The sequence below is a fragment of the Podarcis gaigeae genome (assembly GCF_964106915.1).
Source record: "Podarcis gaigeae genome assembly, chromosome: 6".
Taxonomy (NCBI): domain Eukaryota; kingdom Metazoa; phylum Chordata; class Lepidosauria; order Squamata; family Lacertidae; genus Podarcis; species Podarcis gaigeae.
The window spans coordinates 75,831,927-75,848,515 of NC_139682.1; the positions used below are offsets into that span (position 1 = coordinate 75,831,927).

The following is a 16,589-nucleotide window of genomic DNA, read 5'->3' on the forward strand; positions in this document are numbered from 1 at the left end:
GATACAGACCATCAACTTATTTCAACTCTGAATTAGTTTTGCATACACTCAGTCATAGGCTTGTGTGCTCTCTCTCTCTCTGTCTCTCTGTCTCATATATATATATATGTGGTGGTCATTAACAGAGTTCTGAAAGCAGACAAACATTGGCTTAGGGAATGTTGCTGAAACATGGGATGGAGAAAATTATTTCAGTCAGTATTTTAAATTATTCAGTTCCAGTTTTATATGTACATAGCTATTAAACCAGAGCACAAACTTCTTCAGATTTTGCAATGCAGTTTCAGTTACCCCAAAAAAGTGTGTGAGAATGAGTATTCTCCAGAAAAAAAGATTAAAAACCATTCATTTTAGGGGAATGTTCACCATTTACATATAAATTTCATAGGTTGTGTGTGTGTGTGTGTGTGTGTGTGTGCGTGTGCGTGTGCGTGTGCGTGTGCGTGTAATTCATAGATAGATAGATAGATAGATAGATAGATAGATAGATAGATAGATAAATAGATAGCCCAATATTGATGAAAAGGTTCTATATGTTATTTGAACTCCCTTTCTGAATGGGATGGAATTAGTGTTGACAGTCAAACAATAGCACGGTCAGATCCTGAGGGTGCTCAGGTGTTTTTTTTAAGTAGCTAACTTTTATTCTCCCTTCGTTTTGTGTTAAAGTTGCACAAGAAGTGCAGTTGCAACTGAAGCACAAAGTCTGCTTGTTTTCCTTGAGTTCAGAGTTAAATCACATTCTGGGCTGTCTGTTGGTTATCTCACCTCTTCCTTTCCGGTAATCTTTTTATAGAAATAAACAACTTCGATAAGAAGCTGGTCATAAAAATAGGCCTTCAGCTGTAGCTCTGTGTACTTACTTGGGAGTAAGCACCACTCATTCCAAGTAATCATGAACAGATCAGACTGTTAGACAACAGTCCTGCTTGGTTGCAGAAAAGTCTCACTGCAGCAATTTGTGTCTTTTACACACGGCAGATTACGTTCAGGGGTGTTGAAGGATGTGGTTTGGACTGATTCCAAATACATTTAGATGGGATGGGTTCCCTTCCAGCCCGCTAGTGTCCCAAAAATGTTCTGTAGAGCTTCCTGCAGCAGGAACCATAGCATGGATGAATGATGTCTTCATGACACATCAAGGGCGTGAGAGGATGTGCACGGGCTTATAGTCGCATATGTGCAATCAATGGATTTCACAGACGTCTGGGTAAATTATTCATTTGCTTAAAGCTATAGGTCAGAGGGTCTGAGACTTTGACCCACCAGGCCCACCCCAAGTTTGGAAGTTAGCTATTGAAGCCTTCTCAAGTGTAACTAATGGGATATCTATGCAATAGTTCCTCCTAGTTTGACCCAGTTTGGGACTAATTCTCTGCATGTGACGGGAAGAGTAAAAGCTCTTGCAGTGATAAACCTTGGGAGAGGCACATGGCAAGCTTTGCAGCATCTGCTGTGGATGCTATAGCTGTACCATACGTATGCAAAAATTAGGAGTAGGTACAGTGCTGTCACTTGTATCTCAACTTACTTTTTAATTTATTTATTTTTTAAAAAATTAAAAGCAAGGTTTCCCTGCTCTTAGATCTGTTCAGAAGTTTGAAGGCAATAGCTAGTAGGATGGGGAGAACTTCCCTGAATAGGATTCCTAGTGTTTGTAGGGCAGGCCTAGAAAAGCGCTTTCCCCTTCCCCATAACTAGCAGAGTGAGAATAAAGAATTCAAAGCAAAGGAATATTTGCAAATTTGTACTGCAAGTTTAAGAACCCAACTTCATCATTTTCAATGTTTTTTACTTATAAAAATTAAATTTCTCATCAGTTCAACTCTTGCATTGGCCAGTCTCAGTCGTCTTTATATTTCAAAACATAGGAAGATGTCCTGTAATACAGATTCTCTAGGTCCCAGCTCATTGCAACCCAGTCAGATGAGTGGGGTATAAACAATAACATTCTGTGTCTCAGTTTTCTCTGACTAGGGTTCCTGTTTCCATAAATGAGGGATGAGGATGAACTCAGCTCAAAGATTGCAGTGGCATGCTCAGTTGGTTATAGCAGGTGTTGACAACTCTAAGGTTGCAGGTTCGATCCCTGTATGGGCAGCTGCATATTCCTGCATCTCAGGGGCTTGGACTATATGATCCTCAGCATCCCTTCCAACTTTACGATTTTACAATTCTGTGTGGCACAGGGACATTCTGCAATTTGTTTTAAGATTGCATGGAGATTATACGCTAGTAGAAATACTTCAGTATTTTCTGTTAGTGGTAGAAAAATGGCAGAAGAGTCAAAACAACTAGTAGCAAGCAGCTTTTTCACCACCAACCTGATATAGGATCACATAGTAGCATTTCATAGGATTAAGCCCCTTTAGAAGCTAGTGTTGTCCTGCCAAATGCCTAGGAATCTTGCCACCACTACTGGCCCACTTCCAGGTTGCTTATCAGCAGCAGAAATATGGGTAAGATTCACTTCCACATCTTGGCGGGACAATGCTGGTCCGATGTTACTACTAAGCAAATGGTCATGGCATCTGCCTTCAGTGGATAAAGTGTGATCTTGCCAGACTTATTTGAGTGAAGATAAAAGTTTCTCCAGTTTTTAAGAAAATAATCATAGCCTGCATGTGTCTATGCAATAAACAGTGCTGAGCTATGATGGCCATTTAAACTCTATTTATAGTCTCTATTTATAGTCTTCATTTTGAACAATACCTTTCATCATCTGTGCTTTCCTCTAGTTTGACAAACGCTTCTCTGTGACTCCGAAGCAAATTATTAGTCTTGCTTTTTGGATGTAAATTAAGAGTTCTGCCTTGGATACAGCAGTGGAGAGTGAAAGCAGAAGGAATTAATGTTGCTCAGGGACATGTGAGGAGGGATATTTTTAGCCTACTCATTTTTTCCTGTTGCTGCATAGATTATTGGGGAGGAGGCATTCTTAATGGTTCTTTAGGTCGTATGTGTTAGCGTTAATAGCTGAATGCAAATGAATGCATTTTATAACCTCTAAAGTATTGATGCATTAGGTCATTCTGTGGATTAAAAAAGGAGGCTGCTAATTATACAAAAACCAGTCTCGGGAACAAGCGAATGTACTGATCTGCTGGAGTCTCAGTACTGAGAAGTGGCCGTATGACGAGGGCTTTTCCTTTGTTCTGTGAGCTCTGATGAAACTGGTCACAGTTAAATGGCTCTTTTAGAGTTGGGCTTTTATTCCCCAAGTGAAAACAGGCCAATCTTCTTTGGGATGGCTGCTTGCAAGGAGCTGTGAAAGAAATTCTGTATATCCTCATGAAAGAGAAATGCTTTTTAATAAGGCAGAATAATAGCAATAGTCAGATGCACCTTAGAGGTTTTGTTTTTTGTTTCGTTTTTAATAATATGGAAAGGCAAACTGGCTTCTAGAGGATTTCCTCACCGTCTGCCTTTCCCCGAGACTGCACATGAGCAGCTTAAAAGCCTTGTCTCTGTGGGGGAGAGCAGCTAAGACAGTGCCAGCTGTGAGTGCAGAAGAGAACAGTACCGGAGCGTTTGCAATAAAATTTGCAGAAGCGCTCTGGCATTGCCTCCCTCCTCACTCACTGTCAGCACTGAAAATCTGTTTTGCATAGAAGAAGGTTTGTTTCTGCTATGCATGGATCTGGAGAAATGAAGGTGGAAGGATGAATCCCATCACTGCCTTAAAAGGAAATATTCCTGTTGAATACTGATGTTGGGCGCAAACTTTGAAGAATAGCTCTTTATAGATGACTTGGCGGAGGATTGTCTGATGGGATAGAACTGCGGAATTTATTACAGTTTCCCCAGCGATTACAGTCAGAAGGCATGTTCTTAGTTTTCCCACTGGCATCGCTCAGAGCACCTGTAGGGATGTAACTCTTCGAATTACCAGTTGCTGAGGAATTACAAGCAGGGGAATGCTATTGCCCTTGTTTCCTGCGTGCAGGATTCCCAGAAGCCACCTGGTTAACCACTCTGGGAAACAAAAGATGCTGGACTAGAAAGGCCTTTGGTTTTATCTAGCATCTGCTCCCACTAAAGTGATCATAGCAGGTTTCTTTTTCTGAAATATAAAGATCTCTAGTGCCAATGCAAGGAACATTTTAAAAAGTCCCACAAAATGTCCCCCCAGCAGCAAAACAGGGACAATGATACTACCAAGGAAAGACTTAAGTGAGGACTGCAAATTTACTGTCCACAGGTTGGAAAAGTTGTGTTAAGCCCTTGCAACATGATACAGTTCTGAATTCACTTTCAACTGTGTGCAGAGAGGAACCAATCATGAAGTTCATATGGTCCCTTGTGATAATACCCAAGACACCCACTCGTAGAATTCTGTATCTTGTTGAAGAAGAACTACATGTTAGCCTTGCCCTCTTTCTCAGATGGAACCTTCCGTTCTAAGCTTTTCTTTCACACATTGATTCTGGACAGAGATAGCTTGGCCCCTGTGATTTTGGTATTGGTGCTCTCAAGGCTGGATTATGCAGTTGCTCTGTGTGGGACTTCTCTGCGGTTTAACTTGGAAGCTGCAGCTGGTTCAGAATGCAGCAAGCTAGGTTGTGTTGACTGTGGTGCTCCATTGACATTACGTTTACTCATTCCTCTGCTAGAGGAGCTACACTGGCTGCAAACATGCTATGGGGAGCAGTTCAAGTTTCTGCTTCTAGCATTTGAAACCCTAAACAACTTGGGACCATTATATCTAAGAGGCCACCTTGCCTACTCTGTCTCTGGCCAGCAACTGCACTCCTCATATGGGGCGCTGCTGAGAGTACCATATTCTCCATAGGTGCACTTGGCCTATACTAGAAACTGAGCTTTTAGGTTTGCAGCTCCAGCTCTCTGGAATCAGTTACTAGCTGCAATCAGACAGTGATGTTTAGGTGCCTGTTGAAGTGAAACCCATTCATTATGGAAGATCAGTTTAATATCTGATGAAATTGTTCAGCTGGGCAGCATTCATCTAAGGAGCCCCACCATGGAGGTCTTCTACAAGACCTTCTGCTTGAACAGGGGGGTTCCTTTCTCTGCCCTGTGTGGGGATTGCTCAGTATGTCACATTCTGTTTAGCTGAAACGCTCGGGCAGATGGAATAATCACAGTAGCTTGACGTTGAATGCCACCCATTGTTTTGTTTTTGTTTTTGAGTTTGTATGGAAAGTTTTATTGTTTTGAAGTTTGCTGAACTGATTTTATTGTTCTTAGAGCTTGTGTACTCTTGTTTTTATCGTGGACATAACTTTGATGGCTTTATGCTGTGAAGTGGTCTCTAAATTTGTATAAGAATAATAAAAATAAGAATTGTCCCTGATGCCCATTGACCACCCACCCTCAGCCTCGTAACCCACCCACCCAGTTCCTGCCACTCATTGTTGGTTCTGCCCTTGCATTTTCTTTGGGAAACATTGATCCGCATGGCTTTGCAGCCCAGGCTGGTGTTTTATAGAGCCGACCTCCCCTGTAGGAAACATTGGTACTCATCTAGTGACATTTATTGGGTGGTAAATCAAGAGAGAACTGAGAGCAATTGCTTTTATTACTTTTGCCAAATTAAAGCTAAGCACATTTTTGCAACTCACTGGTTCTTTGGACAATGATTGCACTCGTGACCGGTTACCGGCACTAATCTTCTTGCCATTGTGGGTCACACACCCACATGTCAGATTAATGTTTGTGCCAAAAAAGATAAACTGATACAGTTTCTCTGTTGGACACAGAAGGTTGGCTTTTTCTGAAGCTCGTCTTTTTGGCATTACTAGATTTTAAAAGAGGGTCATATGAAATCTATTAAGAATGGTGCTTCATGTGAATCACGAATGGCTTTGAAAATTTAGTAGAGAACACCTTGTTAACTGTTTCAAATTATTTGTAGTTTATATTTTGCTCTTCTAGAGTAAGTACTCAGAGCAGTTTGGGAATTGTACCTCTGTAAAGGTTCTCACACCCTTTACAAACTTCAGTTCCCATGAATTTTTGGAGGAAGCCATGGCTGTTAAAGTGTTATAAGAGTGCTTTGAATGTGTGATGCGGATGTGACCTTAGAAAATAAAGAAATAACCAATTACATAAATACATGAACATGACCAAGCACTGTTTTGTTTTTAAAACCAAATATAGGAACATCACATTCTTGTAATAAGGATATCCTATCCAAATTTCATTTTATCAAGCTTTAGAGTGATGCATGCCTGTTCTGGAATCGCACATCATCCACAGTTGCACCATTTAGATTCCCTACACATATTTAAAGTGCATGAAGGTAACTGATGATGGAAACTAGGAGGCAACAACTTTAAACAAGCATGAGTATATAAAATGAGAGTTGTCATAGTGATCCCTAGTTAAAAGTAGAAGTTGACAAATGTGTCCTCTTTTTTTGGTCTTCAGAATGTGGCAACTCTAATAGGCAGGCATGACAATGCTTCTGCTACTACCTGCCCTTTCCTTGTGATGCTGGTAGCCTTAAGCACTGCTATGGTTGTCCATCCCACTCGTCTAGGGTGCAAGCCTGGACGGAGTGTGTATAAAGGTCCTGGGCTGCCCAGATGACAAGACCGCCCCCCCCCCCCCCGGTCTTGATGTGGTCCAAAGAAAAGAAAAGCAAAATGTTTGGCACCAGCTTGGCTGCAGGAGTTGCTAGGAGGCGGCATGCAAGGCACCATCCAACTGTCTTAGGGACAGCACTCCAAGTTTGTGTAGGGTTTACTCCTTAGCCTTTTCTTCTCCCAAAGATGTCCCACAAGGCAGTGGGTTCAGGTTTTTCCTCAGGGTTTACTCCCAAAGTCTCACAAATAAGTATAGCCACAAGGCAGCAGAAGTTTAGAATCAGAATTTTCCTTCTCCTAGATGGGGCTACCTTCCCAAGTTGATGAGCCCCATCTGCCCCTCAGTCCCCTATTAATCTAAAAAGGGATATGTATATACACACAAACGTTCAAGTGTGTGTGTGTGTGTGTTTTAATTTTCAATTTAACTGCTCAGTCTTATTTAAACTTGTGAAAATGGCAGACCAAGGCCGTAATTGACAGGTGACTTACCGGTATACTGAAATGGTTGAACATAAATCGCTGTGGTTTAGCTGTTCTAGATCCACTTACGCAATGTTCCTTGTGGTAATACACTGCCCTCTAGTGTGACAAGTAGAATGATGTCTCTCCCCCCCCCATTGATACAAAAGAGAAAACAAGTTATCTGGTATTAAAATGTGAGATACTCTGCTTAAACTTCACTTTGGACTTGGACAGATTCTCTGGAAAAGGATAATTATAAAATAACTGCTTTAACAATAATTGTTATCCAGCCCATACTGATAATACTAATACTGAAATGTTTAAATATTTATTTGATTGTCATTGAATCTTCCCGTTTCACTTTCTATCTTCTCCTACCAAATCCTTGAGAACCACAACTCTTGGGCCTCAGTAATTGATTGCCCTGACTAGCTCACAGGGTTATTTAAACTGTACATCTGATATGGGTTAGAACTCCAAAATTTAGTATGTATACGGTTCGTTGGTTCAAGACTATCACATTATGTTTAGTCAGTTCTCTCTCAATACAGGTTGGTTGGTTTTTAAATAGACACAGGTTCACAGACCTGCATATCCTTCAATTAGTGCAGATGCCCAAGAAGTAGTGGATAAGAAACCTAGGAAAGGAAGAGAGATAAAAACTGCACTCCTAAGTGGCAAAGGTATTTCTAGGCAATTAAGAAAGCTGACATTTGGGGCACCCTAGTTACTAAAAAGTTCTGAAAGTAGAATGAGGCATTTTTGCACCTTACTCAAAACCATTTTGCTGGAGATTCAACCTTGGCAAGTTTCTCAGCTCCTCAAAAGAAGGAAAATAAAGGAGCTGCACTGCAGTGTTTCGTTTTTGAAACAAACTCTCCCAACATATTATTGTTATCCATAGGGGGGTGCCAGAGTGTAATTTCTTGCCATGTGGATACTAGATTCAGACTCTTAACACAAAAGAGGTGCATTGTGTTCCTCCATGCAGCAGGGCCATTTAGTTAGCAGTAGCATGCATAAAATAAGCTTTGTCAATACATTTTTACATGTATTGTCCAGATTATATTCACCCTATTTCATAGAAGAACAATTGCTTCCCATTTGTTTCTTGTCCTTTAATAGAAAACAATAGCTGTAGTTGCAGTTGCCTTCTTGGGAATGCAAACTTCCTTTGCGACCTTATGACACAAAGATATATATAGCTTAGAATTTAGGGATTGTCCTTGTACCATTTATTTATCTAGCCCAGTGTTGCTTATCGGAGATGGAAATGGTTCTGCAGCAGTAGTGGGGAACCTGCAGCCCATGTGCCTAACCATGCCTTCCAGGTCTCTGAATTTGATCCATATGGCCATTTGGGGCAGAGACAAACCTGTACTGCTGCCTTTTACTCTCAAAGAGCATGAAGAGGCTGATCTCCATCTTAGCAGAGATAAGGCTTTGCCTGCACCCAGGGCTTGAACTTTGACTCATCTGGTGTCATACAATGTCAGGTAATTGATAGGTAAGCTACCCCGCCCTCCTGTCAGAATGGCCTGTGAAGGGTCAGCCAGTTCTAGATTCGGCCTCCTGGCCCTGTTTCAGAAGGTATTTCCCACAACGTACTAACCAGATCCTTTTAACTGGAGATGCCATTGATTTAATTTAGGACCTCCTGCATGCAAAGGATGTTTCTTACAGCTGAGCCATGGTCTCTAACTAAAAATATTTTTCTGGGCTGTCACTATTTTGGAAATGGCTGAGGCTCAAAGATGAAACTCATGCTTTGCATCTTCAAGGTTCCTAGTTAAATCCTTGGCATCTCCATTTAAATGATCCAATGAACAAGGGTGGGAGATACTGCTAGTCAGAGCAAACAGGATTGAGCTAGAGAAAATGATGATTTGATCCTGTGAAAGGCTGCAGATAGACATAAGTTGACCAGTTTGTGATGCGAGTCCTTCCAAAGTCAGAGGACACTAATTGAGCAGTATGTTGCAGAGTGTGTGTGGTGTTGTGTTGTTCCACAAGGTGGGGAGAGTTGGGAGGGCAACCAGTGGAAATTGGCAACTCGACATGTCGCGAGCTGGAAGCGGCATCCATTTGCACCAGGAACCTTCTATTTGGTAGCAGTGGGACAGAAGAATATTCATGTACAGTGCACTATGAGCAGAAAAGCTTCTCATACCACCATTAAGTCACTTAAAAACTGCTGTCTGTGTTGAGCTTCACTGTGGAAAGCTTTGTTTTCTGCTGACCTATAAGCAGTGGCAGCAGTTCTTTAGAGGAGTGGTGCAAGACTTCAGTGGTGGAGTCATATCGTTTATGTAATGTGCAGAAATGCCATGTGAATGCTACAAAAACAGGGCACGTGCAAAAGACTATGTTAGTGCATGCATACATGGATGGAATAGCATATTGCTGGCTTCCAACCTGCCAAGATGCAATTTAGATTTTGCTGAAGTAGATCTCGGTGGAAGCATGTTTTTAAATTTGAAACCAGTGAGATTTAGAAGTCCTTTGTGTTCATCTTCTGACTTACTTTACATGCCAGTCACTTGGCTTTGACTGTACAGTCATACCTCAGGTTACAGCCGCTTCAGGTTACGGACTGCCAAAACCTGGAAGTACCGGAATGGGTTACTTCCAGGTTTCGGCGGTCGTACATGCGCAGAAGCGCTAAATTGTGCTTTGTGCATGCGCAGAAGCGCTGAATTGCAACCTGCGTGTGCGCAGACGCGGGTTGCGAAAGCTGCGGGTTGCGAACGTGCATTCTGCATGGATCACGTTTGCAACCCTAGCATCCACTGTATTTAAAATAAGTAGCTTGATTTTTGCAGCTATGTAAGTGCTGTTTTAATTCTGAATGGTCACATTAATATGAGGTGTGTTGTTAGAATAGTTTCTAGTGTTCACCCACTTTGAGCTTGAATCTACGAACAGATGCTTTCCTCTAACTGTTACATCCGTATTCTGGCAGATTATAACTGAGTGCTGACTAGAGCTTTTCTGTTGGGTAGATCTGATGCTGTACTTTCATGCAATACACTTTCAGTTTATTTTTATGTGAAGAGACAACAAACCTCCTACACCAACTGCTTGCCAGACGAATCTCAGTAACTAGCTATATCATCACAATTAGTAGGCTTAGGGAATATATGACAACTGCTGCTTTGTTATTTTGCTCATGACCTTAAAATTGACCTTTGAACCTCCCTGGCAATTTGTTCCCATCTGTGTATATGGTTCCCATGGGATAAAAAGCAGGAGAGCTACTTTTAAATCGAATACAAAGTGACTTATCCTAGGTTGGTTCTACATTCACATTAAAGGGACAGGAAATGCAGAGATACACTTTCAGTGTTGTGCGCAAAATGCCCTCAGTGGATTTCGTCTGATGCAGAAGCCCAATCCATTTTGTGTGAAATTGGATCAATAAAGTAGGCACTAAGTGGAAACAGTTGAGATGTAGAATGGTCATGTGTTCAGCTTTGCAGAGGACAGTCCTATTTGAAAGGTTGTCCTGGTCCAAGTCAGTTTTAAAGATAAAAAACCATAAAAATGGGCCTGTATTTGGAGAGCCAACTGAGTAGAATAGAATTGATCGATTTTATTTACGTTTGTCACAATGACAATTACAAAACAGAGGAATAGTACAGATACCAACCATCACAAATTAGTTGCAGATTAGGACTCCAGCTAAGAGAAACACCAGAGAAACAAGGACAGAAAATAGCACGCATAATATATGACCCTAATAATTATCAATACAAACTGAGATTAACAAGAACATCAAGCATACTATTGTGAGTGGTCCTGTTTGCTGTTCACAGCAGAAGTCTTTAGGAAATTATAGTGATTTTTTTTTGAGCTGCTATTGAAAAAAATGGCCACCTTGTTTGTAACAGCTTTATTGTGGCCTGCCGAAAGATCACAATTGGGATGAGTGAGGGTCCAACCAGGTCTTGCTCACAAAAGGTTTCCCAAAAAACAAGCTCCTGAGATCTCTATATAAGGTCATAGTCTTTTCCACAATGGTGAGATGCATTGTATTTCTGTTTAAATTAAAACAGTTATTTTTAATTTTGCATCTGTCCATATAACTTAAGAGGTGTACATTTATGCAAATCTGTGACGTCTTTCTTTCTTTTTTTTACAATGCCTAAGTGAACATCCTATTGAATTACTGTCATTTTTAGCTGTTCTGAAAAACACTTTTTGTTTTGTAAGCTATTGCAGGACTCTTTTGAGCTGAGCATTGATGGAATATGAAAATACCAAAAAAAGATGTGTGTTTCCTATACTTGCAAAGAAATGTCCCTGCAAGCATCAGCAAAACTTTTATTACATCAACAGTAGGCCTATAATCAAAATCTGCTTTCCTGAGCATCTGTTTGCTGACACAACAGGTTTAGGGATTATAATAAATCACTATCCAACTAGATCGTCTCAGTTTCGTTGCAGTATTTCTTATTTTGGATTAGTTCAGGCTTCCTCAAACTCAGCCAGATGTTTTGAGACTACAGTTCCCATAATCCCTCACCACTGGTCCTGCTAGCTAGGGATCATGGGAGTTGTAGGCAAAAACACCTGGAGGGCTGAGTTTGAGGAAGCCTGGGTTAGTTAATCCAGCAAAGCTCTTCTACCCTGTCTGCACTTAGAATTTCCATCAGATACAGTCAGAACAACAGGAAAAAAATATTCTTTACTGAAACTATAGAACAAGGCTGTTAGGAAGAGAGCTGTTCCCATAATCCATCCCCTGTCTGGCTGCTCTGTGAACACATTATGGACAAGTTATGCATCTGTTTGGCAATGGATTTCTGGTTCCTTCTAAAATTAAACACCTAAAATTAAACATTTGGATGTTTTCAAAACTATATATGGCTGGTCATGTACTTGAAACTATTTAAATGCTTGCCACATAATAAACATATTGTGGTGGAGAATTCCAGTAACTTTTTATAATGTCAAGTGGGAGGGGGGAGATGACTTCTTTCATATTGCCTACATTGTGGAACTTTCATGTTCAAAGAAATATTTTCTGGCCTGTACTCTGTTTCAGATGTTTGGTTAGAAATCACAAGTTGGAATGTTCCCACCACATTTAAAAACAACGCTGTCACATGGATCACTAACTTGACACATTTGGGACCCTTTACTCTGCAAGTTCCTTTCTACAGGCCTTCCACTTTCTGCTCACGGCGCAGTGTGGTCTGGATTCTGCAATGCAACCTATAATTAAAGGAAAGCATTGAAAGGGATATGTTTTTAAAGTGCATGGTGCCTTGCATAATCCTTATTTGTGTTGAGCTTTTTCTGTCCAGAACCATAGGGTATAGACTGACCTTTATTTCTGGTCTGCCAGTGACAAAGTTTGGCTTAACTTGTGTTTTCAAAGGAACTTGCCCCCACCCACTCCAGAAGCTGAAATCTCCTGTTTCAATTGAAATCAATGGCAGCAATCCCGTGGTTTTTCAGTTGCCTCCTACCCAAAGGCTGCCCAGAGAGCTGTAGTAAGTGCTGCTTTCCAGAAGGCTGCATAATTGTGTGCACCAGATCTGACCGACTTATCTTCTAATTAAATAGAGGAAGGCTGCGTTTGCTTCTATGACGCTAGCAGCTGCTGTGATGATGCTACTGGCTGCACTCTGTTGTTGCATGACAGGTTGTCAGCAGCTTCCTATTTCAAGACAAACAGTCTCGACTTTTTTTCCTTGGTTACCTGTGCGCTAGGATGTAACCTTGTAGATGATGAGTAACAGAGACATGCAACCCCCTAGGCAACCAACTGTTCTCCCCCCACCCCCGAACCCTGCTTATCAGTCATGTACGTAGCAATGTTACTGATGCAAGCATGGGCATTGCTTTTTAGTATGTGGCTGCAGAGGTATAACTGGACTTGGAAACCTTTCTGGGCCCAATGACTCAATCTATTACGCGCTGAAGAACAAGGTGATGATTTTTTTGCTGGGTTGGGGATTTGTGGTTTGTAATCTGGGGGATTCCCAAACAGAGATTCGCTCCCTCCTCTCCCTCTCTTTGAGAGTTAGGACTTCATTGGCAAGCTGAATGAAGTCCCATGATGATTCTGATCCATTGCTGGAAGCAAGCGGGAGATGACCTTCTTAGATGACAGGATCAGCTTTCACTGAGGAAACGGCCTGGGATTAAAATATGAGGTTGGGGAGGGGGGGGGGGAGTGTAGAAGACCCAGCAAAGCAGGAGCTAAACTCAGTGGGAGCTCTTGGAAGTAGCTGGGAGGGACCATTCCTCTTGTGTGCCAAGGGAGGTTGTTGGTCTGCGGGACAAAAGATCTGAAAATGCCGAAAGATTCCAATGTTCTCCAAACGCTCATAGCATCTCTCTGCTGTTTTTATCACCGCAAGGCCATTATTGGTGTCAAGGTAGGTGGTCTGTAATGTTAAGGAAGTGTGTGTGATTGATATCGCTATTGTACTTACACGTATATTCTATCTACAGATCAAGAAAAGGTCACATTTTTATGTTACACACTGTTGTCCAGGCATAGTTGTGGTGTAGTGGTTAAAATGTTGGAGTCTGCCACAGAGACCTGTGTTCAAAATCCTGCTCAGCCGCATAGCTCGCTGACTGATCTTAGCCAAATCTCTCCCTCCCTATCTCACAAGATTTTGCGCAGATAAAATGTGGAAAATCCCCAGGTATGCCACTCTGAACTGCTTGTGGATAGAACTGGTATAAGGACTACTAGTAGCTGAAAAGATAAATAAGAAAAAATAGTCTTATTTTCAGTCTGGGTAATTATTGCATTCTTTTACCCACAAGTCCTTTCCGTGCCATTTCCACAATTAATCTGCAATGTTTGTTTTAAAATCTGTGTGAAAACTCATGAGTATAACATTTTAAATGCATCCTTTTTTTCCAGATATACTCTTCTAAACATACTTCCTTTTAAAAGATGCCTTTAAAAACATATTTAGATATGTGGTCTTGATCTTTGAAACATTTGGGAAGGATGAATAAATATTTCCTGATCCATGCTTTTTTCTTTGTGCTGCTTTTATTGTAATTATTGGTATGTTTTCAACTAATTTTCTATATGTACATAGCTTTAATTCTATTAATGTTTAATTGTATTTTAATGATTTTTTGTTGGTTTTTATCTGTAAGCCGCCTTGAGTTCCATCAGGGAAAAAGATGAGGTCTGAATAAATAAATAATTATGTAGTATTAATAATAATAACAATAGTCTAGATTAGAAGATGCATGCAGATCAGGTCAACATGCATTGAAATTTACTAAGACTGAATTATTCAATAACCTCTGTTTTAAACTTTAGGCTGCCTGCTAACCTGAAGTTGTAAACAGACAGAAGGTTGCATCATAAAGAAAATGTGAAGTCAGTAGTTGCAAGAAGGATTTATTTACAAATTGGTTATTAGATTACATAAAGCATTCAAAACATCTCTGCTTTTCTTTACGGGAACCTGAAAGTGATATGCTATATGACTAAAAATAATACACAGGCACTTAATATAGAAATTCATAACACAATGTACTTTCTTTTATCAGATACCTTTTACTGAGTTTCATGAAAAGGGTCTAGCAAAATATATTTATATACATTTTTTTTAAAGCGCTGTGTTACCGAAATCTCAGATTAAGTATGCAACTCTAAGAATAATTTTATTATTAATACTAATCACTGTCAAAAGATGACGCTCATAAACAACAGTGACTCCATCCCTCAGTTAGGAGGTCAGAAACATGCCATAGATTCATATATTCCTTTTATGAATTTTGCCCTCCTATTTTGGTTTTAATTGTTTGTGATCTATTCATTATGTGATCGATTCATTATGACCAGGGTTTACATAACTATCTTCAAATCCTGGTTTCAAACTCTGGTTATGAGGGAAATCCTGGCTATGATTCAGCATTGTTTAGTCTGGGTACAGACTTGCATTGGGGGATATAGGAGCCAACTCCTAAGGATCAAGGGCCCTTTGCCCGCGCCCCATAAAATATTTGAGGGGGCCAGGCCTCCACAAAGTTGATGGGCATTGCCATTCAAATGGTGTGTGTACACTGCGTTTCGTGATGTGGGGCAGGGCTTACCTGGGTCCCTGACAGGGGAATGGTGATAGGGCATGCAGGGTGGCAGGGAGTATTTCATGACCCAATACATTTTGCTGCCTGAGGCAAAAGGCAAGATAGTGTCCCTCTTCTGTTCCAATGTACAGAAGGTGACCAGACTGGAAACATAATTTTACTTAAACACTGGTAATGGGGCAGAATCTTAGACCACCTCAGTGCAGCTGGCTAGTTTAGGGGGTGCAGGGCAAACCACCCAGCACATTATTATCTCACCACTGTTTGCTGCCCCTGCTATCAGCTGCCCCCCCCTAAATCAATCATAATCAATCCAAATACATAGCTAACTGAGGTTTTGTGCCGCCCCCCCAAGGCCTGCCCTTCCCAACAAAAATCCTGGCTATGCCCATGCAAGCTACTATATTTTGATGTTGAGGAAAACATGTTGAGTTTTTGCTGTGCATGCAGCTGTTAATGCCAGCATGTCAACTTGTCTTGGAAGGCATTTACTCACAAGGAGTCCCCTAGGCTTCTCTTTGTGGAGTAGACTGCAATTCGCAGAAGAGCAACTTAGGAATTTACTGCGGGGTGACGTAAGAGCAAATGGAAAGAAAGCTGCTGGTTCAAACACGCCACTTAAGAAGGGGTTTTAAGGTCATGATTAAGGTTGTAAAAGCCATTATTTTAGCCCAGCTGGTATAAAAACTTCCATGTGAATTTTGAGGCTTAGTGTTCATTATCAAAGTAGAATTAGAGCTACAGTTCTTGACTACGTTGTTTATCTTGGCACAATGGCCTAATACCTAAAATCATGCAGCATGTTGTCATGGTAACATTCCATTGACTCAATCCACATGTCCTCTGGGGAAACAGGATGATGGGGGGGGGGGGGAGACACATTATTTTTATATAGAAATCCATCTGGCCCTGTTCAGAAATAAGATTCCATTTGAGAGGCTCCCAGCTCTTCAAAATAGGCTGGTTATGCACTGCAGAACTTTTGAGATCTCTGCTGCTTCATGTTCAATAAAGTTCTATTTTAAAGCATTTGTAAGCATAGAAAAAGAGGACCAGAGATGGCAACTTAACTTTTGCTCTCTGAGGATATAAGTTGAAATGGATAACAGAATCGTACGAGTTGGAAGGAACCCAAGGGTCATCTAGTCCAACCCCCTGCAATGCAGGAATCTCAGCTAGATCTGTGCTGACAAGATTGTAAGGCAGGATCTTAGCTCTGACCAGAGCCAGTACATTAGTTTAAATAGAAGCACGCTAAGAATATAGTTGTGAAGCTTGATGGATGCCGTGGAGCTTAGATAGTTCTGCATATTATTATTGGTTGTGAGCCCTAGAAGACCTGATCCCTGCCCTGCAGGCCTTTTCCGCCTTGGAAGTATAAGCTTTGATGCTGAGGAAATGTTATACGGTGGTACCTCAGGTTACATACACTTCAGGTTACATATGCTTCAGGTTACAGACTCCGCTAACCCAGAAATAGTACTTCAGGTTAAGAACTTT

General features: G+C 41.0%; 1 protein-coding gene across 2 annotated transcripts in view; it reads left to right on the forward strand.

The window, feature by feature from the left end:
• Nucleotides 1-16,589, forward strand: part of BCAR3 (BCAR3 adaptor protein, NSP family member) — a 73,813-nt gene that overhangs the window by 28,567 nt on the left and 28,657 nt on the right. Inside the window, exon 1 of one of the 2 annotated variants that reach the window (XM_083743348.1) lies at nt 13,144-13,402. The exons of the other annotated variant lie outside the window; for it this stretch is intronic. Within the exon in view, the coding sequence (XP_083599474.1) occupies nt 13,319-13,402 (84 nt within the window). The 5' untranslated portion in view covers nt 13,144-13,318. Of the gene's footprint in view, nt 1-13,143; nt 13,403-16,589 lie in introns of those variants that run through there. 2 annotated transcript variants of the gene reach the window in all.